This window comes from Taudactylus pleione, unplaced genomic scaffold (assembly GCF_031769625.1).
Source record: "Taudactylus pleione unplaced genomic scaffold, aTauple2 ptg000256l, whole genome shotgun sequence".
In the NCBI taxonomy this organism is placed as follows: Eukaryota; Metazoa; Chordata; class Amphibia; order Anura; family Myobatrachidae; genus Taudactylus; species Taudactylus pleione.
In genome coordinates this window covers 14,745,612-14,766,043 of record NW_028284658.1, presented here as the reverse complement: position 1 = coordinate 14,766,043, position 20,432 = coordinate 14,745,612, and the positions used below count along the sequence as shown (strand labels likewise).

At 45.5% G+C, this 20,432-nt stretch overlaps 1 protein-coding gene across 2 annotated transcripts in view; it reads left to right on the top strand.

Annotated features, from left to right (window-relative positions):
- ERGIC3 (ERGIC and golgi 3) overlaps positions 1–6,801 on the top strand; it is a 38,424-nt gene extending 31,623 nt beyond the window's left edge. For both annotated transcript variants that reach the window (XM_088480673.1, XM_088480674.1), the window contains exons 11-13: positions 1,589–1,725; positions 1,846–1,901; positions 2,348–6,801. In XM_088480673.1, coding sequence (XP_088336799.1) covers positions 1,589–1,725; positions 1,846–1,901; positions 2,348–2,427 — 273 coding nt within the window. In that variant the 3' untranslated portion in view covers positions 2,428–6,801. The remainder of the gene's footprint in view (positions 1–1,588; positions 1,726–1,845; positions 1,902–2,347) is intronic.
- The last annotated feature ends 13,631 nt before the right edge of the window (positions 6,802–20,432 follow it).

The window sequence follows — 20,432 nt, the reverse complement described above, 5'->3', positions numbered from 1 at the left end:
ACTTGAAAAATCCACCTGCCGCAACTACTTGCACTAAAGAAAACCACCTGGGGCGTACTTGGGGACCACCCCTGAGTCTATTTCGGTAGTTTTTAAGTTTGTCCCCCAACTTTGTTTTTTTTCTTTCCCCCAAAACGAAATTACTTTTTTGGAGTGTCCTAAGGTACTTTTCAAACATTTTTTTGACACAGATTACTTTTAGGGAACTGTCCAAGGGGTGCAGCGTGGTTTTGGGAAGTCTGCACCACAAAACCCCAATTCTGCACTTTTTTTCACCACCTATTCAAAGGCGATACTTTTTCGCAAGGTCTGATGCATTGACTTTTCGCACCGGCGAAAAGTCGGAATAATGGAATACGGGGATAAGTTGAAACCGGCGAAAATTGTCATCTGCGAAAAAGTATTGCGGAAACGGACTTTTCGCTTCTAATTGAATACGGCCCTATGTTGTTTTCTTTCAAATACTCGAAAAAAGAAATTGTAAGGGAACTGGTTTCCTGGACTGACTTAAGACACTTGGGAAAGATGTATCAAGCCCTTAAATAGTGGGCAAGTAGAGTAGTTGCCCATTGCACCAATGAGCTTCTAGATAGCAAGTACAATCTTTGGTAGAAGCCGATTGGTTGCTATGGACAAATTAGTCCATTTCTCCTCTGTTTAGGAGGCATGATTCATCTCCCCCATGGTGCCTGCATTATAAAACTGCTGCACTGAATACAGAGGCAGGTGAGCGCACCCTACAGAGACTGTCCAGTCATGGTGAACTGTGGTCTTCTAGGTATTGATGAAAGATAATATGCAGTCAGGAAAATGTAATGAAAATATTAACTGCAAACTGGTCATTTAGATATACTTATCTTTATATTTTATTAAGATAAGTTGGAAGTATGGAATTAATTTCATAATGTGGTGCATTAACTTACCACGTTTGCTGATGTGTACTGATCCCTTACAAGCCGTAAGCTTTGCTCCTGCTGGATGAGAGTAGTTGTTCCATGGCCAGTAGCTGCAGCTGATTTGGGCTACTGATGCACCAGTCCAGGTGTTAGACATGTCGGCATTCGCTAACGTGACTGCTTTTGTCACCATGCTTTCTTGTTTTTATTTTCATGAATGTTCAAGACCTCCTAGTAAAGGTTTATTTACTTATTCATTTTTAGGGCCTATGATTCAATATTTTAGTAGAAGAATGTATATTAACATAATTGCATTGGCACATTTTTGTTTTTATAATGCCTTACTACTTTCATTATCTAATAGTCTCCTGCTTGTGTCCATTCCCCTCCTTAAGTTATTACACTGACCCTGAAATACTGCGGCTTCTGGTAGCATTCCTGTAATAAGATAGGCTATAGATGTTACAACAGGGTACGCATGAATAAGTGGAATATAAATATTGTAAAAAATAAAACAAAACTACCTAATTCAATTTTTCAGTCTAAAGGTGACCATACACGGTGCGATAGGCACCTTGCGCTGCGACGGCCATTCCGACGGCCTTTGCATTCAATTATTTAATCTTTTTCCTATTTTGGTATGATAATGCATTGATTTCACACTTCATTTATCTTCACATTTTTCTTTGTAGGTATTACGCACCAATCAGTTTTCAGTGACCAGACATGAAAAGATTGCGAATGGCCTAATTGGAGATCAGGGTTTACCTGGTGTGTTTGTCCTATATGAGCTTTCTCCTATGATGGTAAAACTCACAGAGAAGCACAAGTAAGTTGAATGTTCTAATCCCATTGGCCTGTCTGTAACTTGCTACCTATCTTGCTGTGTGACATTTATTAATTCAATTCTAAAATACACATCCATATGATCTTGTGTTTCCAATTGTAGATCATTTACTCACTTTCTAACTGGCGTGTGTGCTATAATTGGAGGAGTGTTTACAGGTAACTGTATATTTCTGTGTTCTTTGACTACTTTGGTCTCCCTCTCATTGTGATAAGTTATAATACTGAAACCTTATGCTTCAATATTACTCGTTTGCATCTTTGTTCTTCAATTAGCCCCGGGGATATACCTGGCAGCTAATTAATTGCGGCATGCGGTGGAATAGCTCTTCAATAATTGGCCTTTTCCCCGTGCTGTAAGCCAGGGACTTCAGTGCGACTATTTATCTATCCATCCATCAATGCATCCAGCTGTGTGTTTGGGGAGGGAATATTTTACGTGCACAGCAGACTTCCAGTCAGTACAGCTTGCACGCAGTATATGCATATAATAATAGAAGTTCTGTAAGCTTTTACATATCTATAGATTGATTGTACCCTCTTCTGATTGCTATTTAGTGATCTCTTCAGTAGTCTCTGGAATCTGACTCTTTGCTCATATATAGTTGCAGGCCTCATGGACTCTCTCATCTACCACTCCACACGTGCCATTCAGAAGAAAATCGAGCTTGGCAAAACCACATAAGTGAAAAACATTCTGTATCTCCAGGCCAGAGACTATCAAATCTGCTTGTCTTCTTTGGATATCGGGAAAGGACAAATAAAATGACATGGAGAAACGGTTTGCTCGCATAAACTCCTTATTGTCCTACTGAGAAATGCACAATGAAAGAGATTTTTACATATCATTGCCGGAACCTGCACTGTTTCCCACGGAAATGTTATTAGTGTAACATGCAATGTAATTTGGCAGGTTACAGCAGGTACATTCTGTATCACTGGTGAGATGTTATCTTTTATTATATAATTTTCCTTGTGCTGCCCCAAGAGGACATTGAATGTATCGTTCTATAGTGATGTCTGGCCACTTGGAGAATACAGATGGTGGCTTATAGAACTGGAAACGCACACTTCCATGATCACGCGGCAAGGCAGCAGTCACCAGCAAAGAAGTTGACTACAGGTGTCTGTTGCGTGACGTGACAGGAGCCTGTATTCTTTACATTCATCCAGTCTGTGTTTAAAGAGCTGAACAACAAGAAGTTGCAAGAAAATTGCCTTTTAAAAGTTGCTATTAATATTTGTTTTGCAGCTGTTGTGAACAAAAGGAATGTTTCTTTTTAAGTTGACGTATGAAGATGAGTTATGTAGTAATGTCCAATGCCTAGATAAGCCCACATCTTACAAATGCCATGTTACTGGAGACACAGGTGGACTTTCCCCATACAACCTTTTTAAAATACTAAATGTTGACTTTTATACAAAGTAGGGAGCAACAAAACAATCTGGGTAAAATGAAAGCATTTTAATAAGGTAATTGGTGCTGTGCATGGCTCTGGTAAACTGCCACTTATCAGGATTTTTTTTTCCATGTTTCCAATGCATTAGATGGGCCAAGGGTGCTTTTACCCTGTTTACTGAAACAGATCTCAGTGTTCGAAGTGAGGTATAACTGATGCTCTCTGTTACAGAAATGTATTTATAACCTATATATTGCATTTTCCCATGGAAAATATTGGTGAGTACCATGCTAGGATGTTCCCGATTTTGTGTTTTTTTTTTGAGGGTTTTTGTGCCAATGTACTTATTTGATCCGTACAGTAGAAACCATTAAAGAGAATCTGTCACACAGTGAAGGAATTCAGTTTACATACTACCAATCTGCTAGGAATGGGTGGCATCAAATATATTCATCAAAATTTACTTTCTACTGCATTAATAGGCTACATTTTTATGAGTTCAAAATGGCTACCTCAAGTGTGGTATATGGCATATACACTTTAAGCTGAAAATTACTTTTTGCTTTTGTGCAACTGATTATTGCTATTTAGCTCTGACGTTTAGATAACAGCACAGATGTCTTTTGGGGTTTTTACTACTAGTAATGATTAGTCTTTATTCTAGGTTGTGTTATGGTACACATATCGGCACTGTTCAGTCACAGCATGTAGTTATTCATTTTTTTTTTCCAAGTATGGTGACTACTATAGTTATGCTTTATATACTGTCATGTATTATTAGAGCATACTGTATTATCCCAGTACATTGCTACTGCTAGGTAGACTGCTTTGGTTATACTTTAAGCAAACAGACGTTGCCAAAAGGGTTGTGGTATTGGACAAAAGCGAAGATATGTTAGAAAAAAATCAAACATTATTTTGGGCAATTAAAGTAATGGTTTTGTATTGCATTGGTACATTCAGTGTCACTCCTATAGTAACAAGTGCTCTCTAAGGGGCTGTTTCAGTGTTGCACACACAGTGCCCGGAAATAGCTTCAGATTTCTAGCAGTTGTCCATATGTGTGGCTGCACAGCCCTATTCATCTGCTTGTGAGAGCAGAGTCATCATTATCTGCACACATTTACACCAGGCCTGTCCTTGATCCAAGAGATCCCTCTGCAATCACCTGTACTGTGCATACACTTCTGAAAGGGAGCAATTCCGTCTACACACCTATGACAAACTTACGCTAAGTGCTAACCCCCTGCTGCCCCCCAAATTCGCCACCAGGGTTGTGCCTTCCTTACTACTCTTAATAGACCCCAGATCTGCAAAGATATGTGTTTCTGTTTTGTGTGCATGCGCAGTGCAAAAGATCTGAGGCATGTTCACAATTATGAATCGGGCCTTAAGTGTGTAGTAAATATTAAGTTGAATAATTAATTTTCACCTAACTCTTGGTTTTGCATAAAATAGCCCAGACTGTGGGTAGAGGAAATCTAAACCGTCACAGCATATGTTAACATTCCACAAAATCACTCTCCTTTAAACCTGTGTGGATTACTGATCTTCCACTCCATACTTTAGCAATACCTATGTACATTTGCATGGAGACATTCCTATATGGTAGTGGTTCTCAAACTCTGTCCTCAGGACCCCACACAGGTCACATTTTGCATGTCACCAGGCTGGTACACAGGTGTATTCATTACTCACTGACACATTTTAAAAGATCCACAGGTGGCGCTAATATCTCACTTGCGATTCTGTGAGGAGACCTGGAAAACATGCACTGTTTGGGGTCCTGAGGACTGATGTTTGAGAACCTGTGCTATATGGTCACTGGGATGTGCTTATAGTGCTGATTCTTTGCCCTCTTGTCATAAACTCTTCTTAGGCTCTGAGTTAAATTTTGTTTTTTTACATCACTTTTTAAAGTATATTTTGGTTCCAGCAAAAGCTAAAAGCATTTAAGATCTATACTATGAAGAAGGAAAGCTGTGGACATACTTTGGTATGTTTACAATGCGGTGGCTTTTGCAAGCGACTGCTTCTCAGCAGATTTGAGTCCAAAATTTAAAGAGCCTCTAATAAGTGCAAAAGATTTATTAACACAATATAGCGCAGCATTAAAGTTTAAACTCAATTTTGCCTCTTTCTAAATGTTCCCCTACTGATGATAAACCCATGCACAATCAGTGGAGATATAAGTAGGTTTGACCAGTGAACCCCATGAACCAATGTCATCAGATTCTCCAATATGTAATCTGGAATGTAAAGGGTCTGACCACATTTGAATAATCCATTCTTAAATACAAATGTCACCAATGCTACAGGGAAAATGAGCAAATCCCATGTAGTTCAGTTGCAGATTTATTGACTGAGCAATGGTGCAAACACCCTTCATGTGTTTAGGGGAGAGACAAAGACATTGCAATAGCTTATTGAGGCCCATTCTTTGAAAATACTGTAGTAACTGAGCTGCCCAGCTGTATATCTGTTATTTCTGACCGACTTATGCCGCGTATCCACTTGCAGATACAAATGAGCGATTGAATGATAACATCGTAATCGCTCATTAATCTTCCATAAATCGGGCAGTTTAATGTCGGAAACGACCAGTGATGCGCACTCCCACTGGTCATTTCTGTCATCAATCATCGCCTGAACATGCCGGTCAATCTGTCGATAATGACAGATTGGCCATGTTTAGGGATGAGGGAGGGTGCCTGCACGGAATGACATATCGTTCAGTGTAGGCACTTCAGGGGATGAGGAACGACTCTACGATTACGATGTTGTAATCGTACTGTCGTTCCACTATCTGCTAGTGGATACGCAGCATTAGTTTCAGCATGGTTTTAGTGCTGAAGATTTGCCTTGCAATACTGTATTTAATTACACTAGTTTTATTTACTCCTTTCTGAGAGTGGTCGACTGACAAATATAATTCTCCTGTCTCATTAAGGAGATGAGTCATTAGCATATTTTTATTATTGTTCATATTGCTGATATAGCAGTAAAACTAATGGCAAGCTACAAATATAAACCAAGCGGTTCATCACTTGCTGTGCTCAACTAACTACTTTCCAGAAATAGGTTTCTTTGACCTACAATTATGTTTACAGTGAAAACTTGATTTACATCTGATATATAGAGATTCCAAAGCAAGACAAATGTACAGGGGAAAAACCACCCTTTCTTGGCACAGCGCTGAAGTGTAATTTGTGTACAAAAAAAATTACTCTGCAATTATGGACAGCGGTGCTAGCCGTTTCATTGTAATGTTATATCACTTGTGGCAAACACAGATTCTCATGACAAAGGCTGAATATTCTAATAAATGCTATTTTCCACATTCGTTCTAAACAGTAAATCTTTCAGAAAAGTTTTATAAATAAACATGAAAATCATGTTTGACAAATTTGTTGTTTTCACTGAGATGCAGGAAAAGTTAAGCAAGAAAATTATATTACATTTTAATTTTTTATAAGTCTTGAAAATATTCCAATATGGCTAATTTGAACATAATTTATTGACCATATCTTCACTTCTGACCTAAATGTAACAGTTTGGTTAATTTTATATCTTGTTATATTTAAAAAAAAATGCTGCTTAATTCAGATAAACTTGTCAAGAATGTGATGGTTGGGGAATTTAATAAATTTTTTTCTTTTTGAAGGGAGTTTTATTGGAAAATGGTTTGTCAACCTGGGCTGCCATTAAGTTATTCTTTATTAAATAAAACCATGGCGAATCAATTGTATTTCTAATTGTTGATTGGTTAATACAAAACCTGTATACAAAATATAATGGTACATGGATGATGCAGCAGTAAGGGTAACTGAAAGCCATCCTTCTGCTTGAAAATTTGTCTTCAGAAACAAGTGCCGGTAGATGCTATCTACTACTACAATGGGCTTCTCCTTTAACACCTTCACTTCTGGGGGTTTTCCCATCATGGTGCTGAGCCCATTTTCTTCTTCCACTAGGAGGCACAGGGGTGTCACTGGGTATAGCCTGGGGAGGAGAGTCTGTTCACCAAATAGTTAAATGTAAATACCCAAAAGCCCAGGCTCCTCTCCTCTATACCCCACCCCCATCCAAAGGCCCTCAGTTTGAGTTTGGTGACGACCGAAGCTGGGCAACAGATTATAGGGCGGCTACTTTAGGTGCGGGCTAATCCCTTGTTATTTCATTATCAATTAAGCAGGTAAAAGGTCTGGAGTTGATTCTAGGTGTGACATTTGCATTTGGAATCATTTGCTGTCGACTCTCAATATGAGATCCAAAGAGCTGTCACTATCAGTGAAGCAAGCCATCATTAGGCTGAAAAATCAAAACAAACCCATCAGAGAGAGAGCAAAAACATTAGGTGTGGCCAAATCAACTGTTTGGAACATTCTTAAAAAGAAACAATGCACCGGAGAGCTCAGCAACACCAAAAGACTTGGAAGACCACGGAAAACAACTGTGGTGGATGACAGAAGAATTATTTCCCTGGTGAAGAAAAACCCCTTCACAACAGTTGGCCAAATTAAGAACACTCTCCAGGAGGTAGGTATATATGTGTCAAAGTCAACAATCAAGAGAAGACTTCACAAGAGTGAATATAGCGGGTTCACCACAAGATGTAAACCATTGGTGAGCCTCAAAAACAGGAAGACCAGATTAGAGTTTGCCAAACAACATCTAAAAAAGCCATTACAGTTCTGGAACAACATCCTATGGACACATGAGACAAAGATCAACTTGTACCAGAGTGATGGGAAGAGAAGAGTATGGAGAAGGAAAGGAACTGCTCATGATCCAAAACATACCACCTCATCAGTGAAGCATGGTGGTGGTATTGTCATGGCGTGGGCATGTATGGCTGCCAATGGAACTGGTTCCCTTGTATTTATTGATGATGTGACTGCTGACAAAAGCAGCAGAATGAATTCTGAAGTGTTTCGGGCAATATTATATGCTCATATTCAGTCAAACGCTTCAGAACTCATTGGACGGCGCTTCACAGTGCAGATGGACAATGACCCGAAGCATACTGCAAAAACAACCAAAGCGTTTTTTAAGGCTAAAAAGTGGAATGTTATGCAATGTCCTACTCAATCCCCTGACCTGAATCCGATTGAGCATGCATTTCACTTGATGAAGACAAAACTGAAGGGAAAATGCCCCAAGAACAAGCAGGACCTGAAGACATTTGCAGTAGAGGCCTGGCAGAGCATCACAAGGGATGAAACCCAGCGTCTGGTGATGTCTATGCATTCCAGACTTCAGGCTGTAATTGCCTGCAAAGGATTTGCAACAAAGTATTAAAAAGTGAAAGTTACATTTAGGATTGTTTAGTTTGTCCCATTACTTTTGGCCCCTTAAAAAGTGGGAGGCACATATAGAAACCGTTGTAATTCCTACACCGTTCACCTGATTTGGATGTAATTGCCCTCAAATTAAATCTGAAAGTCTGCAGTTAAAGCACATCTTGTTTGTTTCATTTCAAAGCCATTGTGGTGGTGAATAGAGGCCAAAGTATGAAAATTCTGTCAACGTCCCAATATTTATGCCCCTGACTGTATATGTGAATTGAATACAGATTTACTAGTTTTGCAAATCTCCGAGTGCTGCAGCTTGTTCGTGTTGGTGGTGTATATGGATATACCCTGAGGGCACCGGAGTTGCTGCATCCATTCAGGAGAGTGCTGATCCGTGTGGGATTTTATATAATATATATCCAAGTGATTTGTTTCAAATGTGATTTTGGTATGTGAATGGGATTAAATATTAGCACATTTGCAACAAATCGCTTGGAGTGTCGCCATTTCTTCTACAGTATATGTGTGTGTGTGTGTATATATATATATATATATATATATATATATACACAAAGTCCAGTATTAGTCCACACTCACGTCTGAAAATCCAATTGCTGGGGTAGCCACCCAAATGGGATCACCTGCATACAAAAAATGAACAAAGGGGGTGCACTCACCAGTCTTCTAAAATGAGTTTTTATTTCATCTTTTTTTTTTAAAAAAATTTACAGCATCATAGTAAAGCTCCAACGTTTCGGTCCTAGCCATGGACCTTTGTCAAGGTACCTTGACAAAGGTCCATGGCTAGGACCGAAACGTCGGAGCTTTACTATGATGCTGTAAATTTTTTTTAAAAAAAGATGAAATTAAAACTCATTTTAGAAGACTGGTGAGTGCACCCCTTTTGTTCATTTTTTTTTTATATATATATATATATATATTTTCTACTGACACTGCCTAAAGACTCTTTTTGCTTTACATACCCTCTCTGATTGGGTGTGCGTGGTAATTTTATGCGACTTGCAGAATGTCCAGAAATAAGACTACAAAGGAAGCAAGCACCAGGGGGGCGGTAACCACATGTAAGAAGTGTCTTAATGTAATTTCTCCACAGGATCCGGAGTGTGATGACCTGTGTGTCTGTTGCTTTGGGACCCTGCAACAGTTGGTTACGCCTCTGGATTTTAGTCAAGAACCAGCTTGGGCGTCACGACTGATTCAAGCAATGTCACAGGTTGTAGACCACATGACAGTCCCAGTACCACCTGTCGCTGTGCCACAACTTCCCATGACTGAAACACCGTGGATGAAGTCTTATGCACAATCAGTACAGGGGTTGGCTCAGGTATCCACATCCTTTGATAAGGATAGGGCTCCTAGACATAGACCTACGCCACTCGAAAGTTCCACTCCGTCATCTGGTGGAGGTTTGGAGTCCAAGATTTCTTCAAATGGTGAGGCTAGTGCTTCCATTGCTTCAGATGTGGAAACGTCTTCCCTCCCACAGGAGGCTTTGTCCCTAGTAGATGTAGAGGCTCTTATCAGAGCAGTGAAAGCTATTCTTTTGGAGGACTCGGAGCAACCTCCTAGATCCAAGGCACTTGTCTTTAAAAGACAGAAAAAGACAATGGTGGAATTCCTTTATCCATCTGGGGGATGCCATTACTTCTGGGTTATGCATGGTGAGGTGTGCAGTCATACACTAGCTAAATGAAAACTGGCTCCCACCCCCTATATAACCCCACTCCTTCCATCCTAAGTTCAGTCTTGTTTTTAGTGCCTTGGAGTAAGGCACTGGCTATGTCCTAGCTTTTAGTTAGATTTTATTTTTTTTATGTCTGGTTTGGATGCTTAGTGCTAGTAACCTGTTGCCAGGAACTAACAGAGTGGGAGTTATATAGATTAGAGGTCTGCGTGAACCCTGTATCCAACTCTAAAGACGCCAAACTACATAGTCCCTGGGTCTCTTCATGCCAGACACGCATCTGAGGCGGCCGCTGGCAAAAAGAAGGTACGTTTGTTACAGAATGTGTAAAGACCGTATTGCCATTATGTACTGCTTCCCGGCACACTGCTTTTGAGCAGATTGGATGGGGTTTGCTATTACTCACAATGCATGTCTCACACCTACCTCCCTGGGGCTTCTACAGTACCATGCCGATTTTAGTCCCAGACAGATTCTTTGATGGACTGCCGGAGGGATTGCAGAGCAGCAACATACTACTGGCTTTTGGGGAGATGGGGAGAGAGAGGCTTGATGGGTTCCAGGGCATGGTGACGGTGCATGTGTGGTCGCGCAGCGGGTGATGTCATTATTCCGGGTCACAGGCAGTCTCTGGGGAACGAAGAAAAAAGAAAAAAAGTGGGCGCTACCAATGTATGTCAACACTATGCTTAAAAAAGAATACCACGTCTGCTGCCCCCACACAGTGGATCTGGAAGTCTACCTGATAGCAATCAAGATCAAAATATAAAAGAGAAATGGGAGCGCTGACAGTGGCTGCTGGTTTGAAAAAATTATTTTAATAATTTTATTGCATATAACACTATTCCCAATACATTTAAAACAACAAAATATGGAAATGCAGATGGATATAATTAATTAGGCTTAAAATGCCACATTATTTAGAGCATGGAGCCGGCTCCACCATATAATAATGATTATTAAAAAATTCCTCCAAAAACTTATGCAAGATAGTCTTTCTATAATACACACATTAGGATGAAATGGAGCGTAAATGAAAGTCACTGATCACAACCTATCAGCATAGATTTAAGAGCTTGTTAGTGTTTGTATCCACTTATACCCAGTTGATAGAGGGTTAATGAATGTGAAGATAGTAGCGCAGCTCTTTCAAAACCAATTGAAATGTTAGTAGCTCATGCAATTGTCGCCTGCTCACAGATGTGGAAGCGTAACAGCCAAAAAGTTTTACCACAGTGCATCATGTGGTCCGGAGGTGCATACGTCCTCAAGCAGAGGGACCTCTACTCCTGAATCCTGGCACTTCTTACCGCTCACGGTGAACCAGTAGAATGGATGGATGGGCTGCTGGCTGGTACCGCTCTGTCTACACGCTGCTGCACGCTGGCTGGTGCCGCTCCGTCACTTCCGGTGATGTATTTCCGGCTCCCAATATGCGTGCCACCTGCGTTCCAGGAGTCACCTGATGCATTTCTCCGCCCAATGACGCGGCGGTTTCATCAGAGGACTGCGAGGGGGGGCAGCAGCCCCCTAAAGCTTTTTATTTTTTAACTTAGTTACATTTTTTTTTTACTACAGTTTTTTTCTCCAGAGCGGCAGCGATGGGCTGTCTGTACAGACGCCCACGCTGCCGCTCCTCCCTGCTGGCGCCGCGACGCCAGTACTGAACTGGGGATCCCGGCGGGGGAAGCCAGAGTCTGTACTAGCCGGACTCTGGTTTCCCCCGGGGCTGCTGCCGGAGACGCCGGGGAGATCAAGGTAAGCCGCGCGCCGCTGATTAGCGGCGGTGCGCGGGTTCCTTCAAAATGCAGTCCCATGCCCCCGGTCTAGGGGACAGACCGGGGGCGCTAGCGGTGGCGGCGGGCTCCCCCTCCATTGGAGGCATACCCCGCCAGACCACTAGACTACCAGGGTGAATAACGCGGCAAGTGGGATGCCGGCAACTCGGGGGTTAATATGCTAGCCAGGGGAGGAAGCCTTCCCTGTCTAGCGGCTCCTCCCCTCAGCGCGCCTTTCAGCCAGTAGTCTGGCGTCGCTGAGCTGCAGATACTTGGCCACTCCTCCTCTGAGGTCTCCAGCAGCCATTTTCTCCAGTGGCAGCGCAGATACTCTCAGGGAGCACGCGGACTGGTCCCCCTGTGTACCTCTCCCCTGCAAAAGGACAGTGTACACAGCACTATAGCCCTCCCAGACACTGAATCTGGGCAGGTTGATTGTAGTGGAAAGGTGCAGTGAGTATATCTTCCTGCATGGTATGTGACTTTTGCTAGTGCTGCCTGTCTGTGCTAATTTCTACTTACTGTCAGCCTATACCTATCCCTTTCCTTCTCCTACAAGCCCTACAGGTGTGCGGGGGAAGGGTGTTTCTACTGACCTCACTTATATAGATCACGTATTTGTGAGATCCGACACATACAGTTGTGTGCTACACAGGGCCATATTGTGGGCTGTTGTCCAGCACACTGGTGAGTGAGCACTTTTTCTTCCTATGTCATAACTGTATATTTAATTATATAGTCTGTCATGTCTGAGGAGGAGATTGAGCACTCCGTGGCTCCGGTATTGTTCTCCTGCAGGCGCTGTTCTGCAGGAGTGGATAAGGAGGATTTGTCACAGGACGGACGGTGCCAGGCGGTCCCTGGTACGTCTAAACCTCCTATGTCGCAGGAGCCACCATGGGCGATGTTTTCCCAGGTGCTGGTGTCCATTGCGGACCGTCTGTCAGTCCCGACCGCCGTCCCTACTAGGGCGTTGCCCCAGCCTACCATCCCCCATTCCTCGGGTGTCCCACAATTATTGCAGACTCTCCCGGGGTCTCAGCCTGTTGGTCCCTATGCGGGGTTGCCAATGTATATACAGTCCACCCCTGTGGCGCAGCAGGCTGTGGTGCGTTTCAGGCTCCTGTGGCAGCTCCTCCACACTGGGTGGATGCGCTTTCCCACACTGCCCAAGATTTGGCGGCAGCATCTTCGGCTTTTCAGTCGTCTAAACGCACAGTTATGGCGCAGGCTGCGCATTTTTCGGACTCTGAGGGGTCCTCGGATGATGGTGAGGTGCAGGATGACTCAGCCTCAGATGCCTCAGTCCAGGAGTTAGACACTAAGTCTTCCATCAATGTGCGGGCTCTGGTTAGGGCGGTGCGGGCCATTCTTCTGATTGAGGATGAGGAACCCGCTCCCAAGTCGAGGTATCCTAGTTTTAAAAAAGCTAAGGTTACTTCTGCAGCGTTCCCCTTGTCTGATCAGTTGACGGATCACATGGCGGTGGCCTGGCAGACGCCCAGTAAGCGATTCCTGCCACAAGCGGTTGGCGTCCAATTATCCGTTTCCGGAGGCGCATTGTAAGAAATGGGAAACTCCGCCTGCGGTCGATTTCCATGTAACACGCCTCATCAGGAGTGCTACTTTGCCATTGCCGTCTATATCCTCGCTGAAGGATCCTACGGACAGGAAGGTGGAGACTTGTCTAAAGTCTATTTACTCTCTCTCAGGGGCTGTAGCCCGGCCGTCCATGGCCATCTCCTGGGTGGCCAACGCCTTGGAGGATACGTTTCCGGATGAAGCTCCGGATGTCCAGAGGGCGTTGTTAGGACAGATGAGAGATGCCGCTTCCTACATTGGAGAAGCATCTTTGGATGCTAGCCTGCTGACCTCTAGGGTGTCGGCGGCAGCAGTGTCTGCTCGCAGATCCTTGTGGTTGAGGTCTTGGAGAGCAGACGCTGATTCAAAGAAAGGCTTGGAGGCCTTACCTTTTAATGGAGAGTTACTATTTGGTCCGGACCTGGACAAAATTGTAGATACCCTGGCAAAATCCAAGTCAGCCTTCCTCCCTTCTGCTACGACACCTGCTAAGGTCCGGAGCTTGGCCTTTCGCTCCTTTCGGTTCAGGGCAAGGCAAAGGGTCAGTCCTTCCTGAGGCAGTCCGCAACCAAGACCGCCTCAAAGCCAAAGAAGCAAGCCTGGAGTGCTAGGCGCCCTTCTTCCAAGCAAGAAGATAAGCCTTCTGCATGATGGGACGGGCCTCCCTCTGGGGGACCCCAGAGTGGGAGGCCGACTTCTTCAATTCGCCCAGTGCTGGCACAATACCACCACGGATGCCTGGGTGCGAGAAGTGGTCTCCCAGGGGTATGCCCTGTCTTTTCGGCACAGGCCGCCTTGCCAGTTTTTTTGCACGAGTCCTTCTCAGGAAAAAACCAAGGCCTTGCAGTTTCAGGAAGCCATAGAGGCCTTGCTGACGGCGGGGGTCATTATACCCGTACCACAATCTCAACGTGGGATGGGGTATTACTCTACGCTGTTTCTGGTGCAGAAACCCAATGGCTCTCATCGCCCCGTCCTCAATTTGAAGTCCCTGAACAGATTTCTCAGGGTTCCCAAATTCAGGATGGAAACTGCGTTCCATCATTCTGGCGATGGAACCGGGGGATTATATGGTCTCCCTGGATATCCAGGACGCCTACCTCCATGTGCCTATAGCAACATCGCACCAACGGTTTCTGCGGTTTCCTATTCTCCACTACCAATTCAGGGCTCTACCCTTTGGCCTCTCCACGGCACCAAGGGTATTTACCAAGGTGATGGCGGTCATGGCGGCTCACCTTCAGAGCCAGGGGATACGGTTGCTATCGTATCTAGACGACCTCCTCTTGCTGGCAAGCTCCCCGGAGGTACTGATCCAGCATCTCCACCTGACGGTCGCTTGTCTACAGGCGCACGGGTGGTTGATCAACTGCAAGAAGTCCTCCCTCATCCCATCACAGCGGATGGTTCATTTGGGGGCCCTGCTGGACTCTTGTCAGCAACGGATTTTTCTGACTCCAGAGAAGGTCTCCTCCTTACAGCTGCGGATTCACAGTTGTCTGAGCAGTGGCAGAGTGTCGGTGCACTCAGCGATGAGAGTTTTGGGGTCCATGGTGTCGGCATTCGACATGGTGGAGTTTGCCCAGTTCCATTCCAGGCCCCTGCAGAGGCTGATTCTTTCGGAATGGAACGGATTGCCACACAGGATCCGCTCTCAGAAGCTGGTGTTGTCCTCGGAGGTGCGTCTGTCCCTGGCCTGGTGGCTACAGCCGGCTGATCTCCTCGAGGGGCACCCCTTTTGGATCCCGGAATGGGTTCTGCTCACGACAGATGCCAGTCTCCGGGGTTGGGGGGCGGTGACAGGCTCCTTGTCACTTCAGGGTCGTTGGTCGGCGGAGGAAGCAATTCTCATCAACATCCTGGAACTGCGGGCAGTGTACAGAGCCCTGCAGTCGTCCGACACTGCTCACCAGGGAGGGACTCGCAGTCGAGCTGCGATGTCGGAGGTGTCCCACGTCCTGGCTTGGGCAGAGCGCTATCTTCCAGCTCTCTCGGCAGTCTTCATCCCGGGAGTCCTCAATTGGGAGGCAGGCTTCCTCAGCCGTTACGACGTGCATCCCGGGGAATGGTCGCTTCATCCAGAGGTATTCCAACTACTCGTGGACAAGTGGGGGCTGCCAGAGCTGGACCTGATGGCGTCCCGTCACAATCACAAGCTGCCCGTGTACGGGTCAAGGACAAGGGACGCAGGCGCAAGTCTGATAGACGCGCTGTCGGTGAAATGGCTGTTTCACCTGGCTTACTTGTTCCCTCCGATATCTCTGCTGCCTCGAGTCCTGCGCAAGTTCAAGCAGGACGGAGGCACACTGATCCTGGTGGCCCAGAAGGCCGTGGCACTCCGATCTGCGGAGCCTGTCCATCGACGCTCCGTACCTCCTACCTCAACGGCGGGACCTGTTGTCTCAGGGGCCCTGTCTTCACCCGGATCTGGGTTGAATATCTTTGACGGAGTGGCTCTTGAGACAGCCGTCCTGAGGTTTCGGGGCTTTTCTAGCTCCGTTATTACCACCATGCTGAGGGCGCGCAAGCCTGCTTCCGCGAGGATCTACCACAGAGTGTGGCACACTTACTTTCAGTGGTGCGAGGCCAGAAAATATGATCCCCAGGTGTTCCTGGTTTCGCGTATTCTGGCTTTCCTTCAGTCGGGTTTGGACTTAGGATTACGTCTTTCCTCACTGAAGGTGCATGTGTCTGCTCTGTCGGTGTGGTTCCAGGGCAGGATTGCTGCTATGCCGGACGTACACACCTTTTTCCAGGGTGTTTTAAGAATCCAGCCTCCCTTTGTGCCACCTGTGGCCCCGTGGGATTTGGCGGTGGTTCTTCGGGCCTTACAGGGTCCTCCTTTTGAGCCCTTGGAGTCAGTGGAGCTCAAGTGGCTAACTTTTAAGACGGTTTTCCTCTTGGCAATTGCTTCTGCCAGGAGGGTTTCGGATTTGGGGGCGCTTTCCTGTCGTCCCCCCTTTTCTGGTTTTTCATCAGGACAGAGCGGTGCTTCGCAGTCGTCCTGATTTCCTGCCTAAGGTGGTTTCCAGGTTCCACATTAATCAGGAAATTGTTGTACCAGCCTTTCAGTCGCCTGATCTTTCGACTGGGGAGGCTTCCTTTAGACGTTGTCCGTGCACTCCAGGTTTATGTGGACCGGACTAGTTCTGTGAGGAAGTTGGATTCTTTGTTTATCCTCTTTGGTTTTCACAAGAGGGGTTGGCCTGCCAACAAACAGACTCTAGCCCGTTGGCTTCGTTCTGTTATTATTGAGGCTTATATGCAGGAGGGTTTACCTGTTCCAGCCTCTGTTAAGGCTCATTCCACTGGGTCTGTGTGCCCTTCTTGGGCTGCTAGCCGTGGCGCCTCTGCTGTTCAGCTGTGTAAGGTGGCCACCTGGTCTTCCATTCAGACCTTTTTGAGGTTCTATGCGTTTGACACCTTTGCCTCTCAGGATGCATCCTTTGGGCACCGGGTTCTCCTATCAGCACAGGAGCGTCCCCGCCCTTAGTTGGACTGCTTTGGGACATCCCCAAGGTCACCCTGTGGACCCCTATGGACCCTGAAGTAGAAAACAAGAGATATGGTAAGAACTTACCTTTGTTATCTCTGTTTCTACAAAGTCCATAGGGTCCACAGGGCACCCGCCCTGACTCACCTGGCTTCATATGGGCTCTGTGACTGGTCACCGGTTTTCCGTCTCCCATTTCTGTGAGTATGGTTCTTGTGTGTTCCAGTCTTCCTTCTCTCTGTTTCGTCTCCTCCTCCGGCCTTGGCTGCTTACCAACTGAGGTGCCTGTGGCTCGGGGGCGGGGTATAGAGGAGGATGGACCCAAGTGCATCCTGGGAGCAGCTAAAAGCTTTAACTCCGTGGTGCCCGAGGATCCAGGATCCAGCTATACCCCAAGGTCACCCTATGGACTTCGTAGAAACAGAGATAACAAAGGTAAGTTCTTACCATATCTCTTGGTTTTTTTTTTGCATTTAACAAATGGTTGAACAGAGTCTTTATTTGCCTCTCCTTGGTTTTTGCTATTCAATCAGTGCTACACTTTTTCCATGGGAATTTAGGTAGCCCGGCCACACATCCCCCTGGTATGAGTATCAGCAGCTCACGCAGCTTCCGAGTCATGCACAGAGGTTGAGAGCAGTAACATACAGGGGTACACTAAATATTATTTGTTTGCTTTTGGTTTATTTGCAAGTGAATATGAATATGGACTTCAAGGAGTCCAGTTTTTTTTTTTGCATAGAACAGATAACAGTGCTACACTTTATCCATAGGAATTTATGTAGCTATCTGTATTGGTTTCTTTTTTATTGAGTATGCATAAGCCAGACAAGGGTTCTAAAAAAAACAAACAAAAAAAAACCAGGGATCAGTTACTGTTTATACTTGTATAAAATGCCGGTGATGCCTGATTGGGCCGGGTCTATGGTTGAGGCCATAGGTGAATTTTGTCACTCTGAGGAAAATAATGATACCCTGTGCTCAAGTTCCTACTTTCTGATCCCTCAGCAGAGCCCAGATGGGCTAAGCATATGGGACGAAGTCTTGCTCAGATGGCAACGTCTCTAAATAAAATGGTAACGTCTGCAGTGGCCACAGCCGCTAAGAGACATTCATGCCATTCCTCGGTGGATTTTCCTGAGAAGAGGCTTCAGCAACCTCTTCCCAGGAAGAAAGGGAATTGGATTATGACTGAGAAGACACCTCACACTGGGAGGGTGACTCCTATTATGATTCCGGAGTTTCTATGTTGATAGATGCGGTCAAGGAGACTGCATCTGCAAGAAACAGCTATTCCAGAGACTAGTTCAGCTTCTTTAAACATAAGAAGAAACCTTTATCTGTTTTCCCACAATTTTCACATTTTGAAGAAATATTCAAAGAAGCCTGCTTAAAACCTGATTCAAAATTTCACATTCAGAAAAATGTGTCTTTATCCTTTTTTCGGAAGAGGATACTAAGCTTCGGGAAATTCCATACAGGGTGGATGCGCCTATTGCTAGTTTGGTTAGGAATATGGTTATTCCCACAACAGTTTATAACTCCTAAAGATCCTATAGATAGAATGAGGCTGTACTTAAATCTTTATTCACTTTGTGAATGATGCATGGGTGATAAGGGCTATCAATCCCTGGATGAACCAGATGATTACTGGTTTTGTCACAGGGGATGTATCTGCAGCTAAATCTTTAGCTGATCAGATCTTGGAAGCTCTAACCCATTAGATGATGCTTTAATAGATGCTATTCAGATACAGTTTCATATTTCAGCTTTGGCCATTTCTGCCAGGCATTCACTGTGGCTCAAAACATGGAAGGCAGACATAGAATCCAAGCATGTTTTAGAGGCATTGTCTTTTGAAGGCGGTTCTTTGTTTGGTCCAGAACTAACAAATTATTTCTCTGGTTACAGGAAGAAAGAGTCCTTACCTTCCTGTAACAAAACCAAAATCCATTAGGTTTAGTTCCTTTCGGACTCCAGGCAGGGGAAGCTTTCAGGCCTTCCGGTGTCTAGGGGTCCCCGGAGAGGGACGTGCTGGTCCCGGCACCAGTCGCCCTGCTGCTAAGCCAGCAGGTCAATCCACATGACCATCACGGGACTGGGACCTGTCCTCTGGTGGAAGGCCACTTAGATTCTGGGAAACTTGGATTCAATCCAATCTAGATTTTTGGGTAAGTCAACTAGTAACCAGGGGTTACATTTTGGATTTGGAGGGTACAGATTCTTTCTTTAGGGTCCATAGGGGATCCACAGAGATACCATGGGGGTGTGTGTGGTTGGAGTGATGTGGGCACCAAACAGTTAAGCTTTAGCTCCCAAGATGCCCCAGTCCTCCAAGTATACCCTCCTACCAGCCATAGGCAGACAGTTTTTCATTTGGTGCTGGACAGGATCAGTCGCACCTTCTGTAATAGGGGACTGCTTCAGTAGTCCAAAGCTTTTGATATTATTTTCTCTTTCTGTTTATCTGAGCAAGCAGCAAGGCGTCCTATTGGGCACCTATGCCACCGCTTCTTCTAGCTCCGCCAGCACCGCAACACCAGTAAGCGGTCTGGTGATTTTGGCGGCAACCAGCGGGGCTTGGGTAGCCTCTCCACTGGGGACCCAGGGCTGCAGCCGGGCAAACCGAGAACAGGTACTCCTGGCAAGCGGTTCCAGGTCCCAAAAAGACTAGTGTCTTTTTACACTCTCCCTACTAAAGTCCCTCCCACTGTTGATTTGCATGTGGCACGCTTAGAAGCACTACGCTGCCTTTACTGTCTACATCCTTCCTTATGGATCCCATGGATAGAAAGCTAGAAACTTGTCTCAAGTTAGTCTGCTCGCTTTCTGGCTCGATCACTAGGCCAGCTATGGCTTCAGCCTGGGTGGTGAAGGCTATGGAAGGATGGGCAGAATCACTAGAAGTGAGCCTGCCATCAGACACTACCAGGGATCAACTGGCCTACATCTCCCATATTCAGGAAGCAGCCTCTTATTTGGGAGAAGCTGCGTTTGATACTGGACTCCTTGCCTCTAAGGTATCTGTGACCTTGGTAGTCACCCGCCGGTTCCTTTGGCTACGGTCCTAGAAGGCGGACATGGGATCCAAGAAGGTACTCTAATCCTTACCCTTCTCTGAAGACAGGCTGTTCGGCGCAGTGGGGACAAGATTGTGACAGCCTCAAAAATCTGCCTTTCTGCCAGCAGCAGCTGCCCCTAAGCCTAGGCTGTCCTCTTCTCTGTCCTTACGCCCCCAAGGTAAGGTAAGAGGACAGTCCTTTCCTAGATAGCCATGCCATGAGTCAAGTAGTCTTGGTCGGCCAGACGTCTGGCTTCCAAGTCGGACGACAGACCCAAACCCACTGCCTGATGGGACTGGCCTCATCCAGGGGGATCCTGGGGTGGGGGGGCCGGCTTCATTGATTTGCCGACTCTTGGCGTCAAACAGACGCCTGGG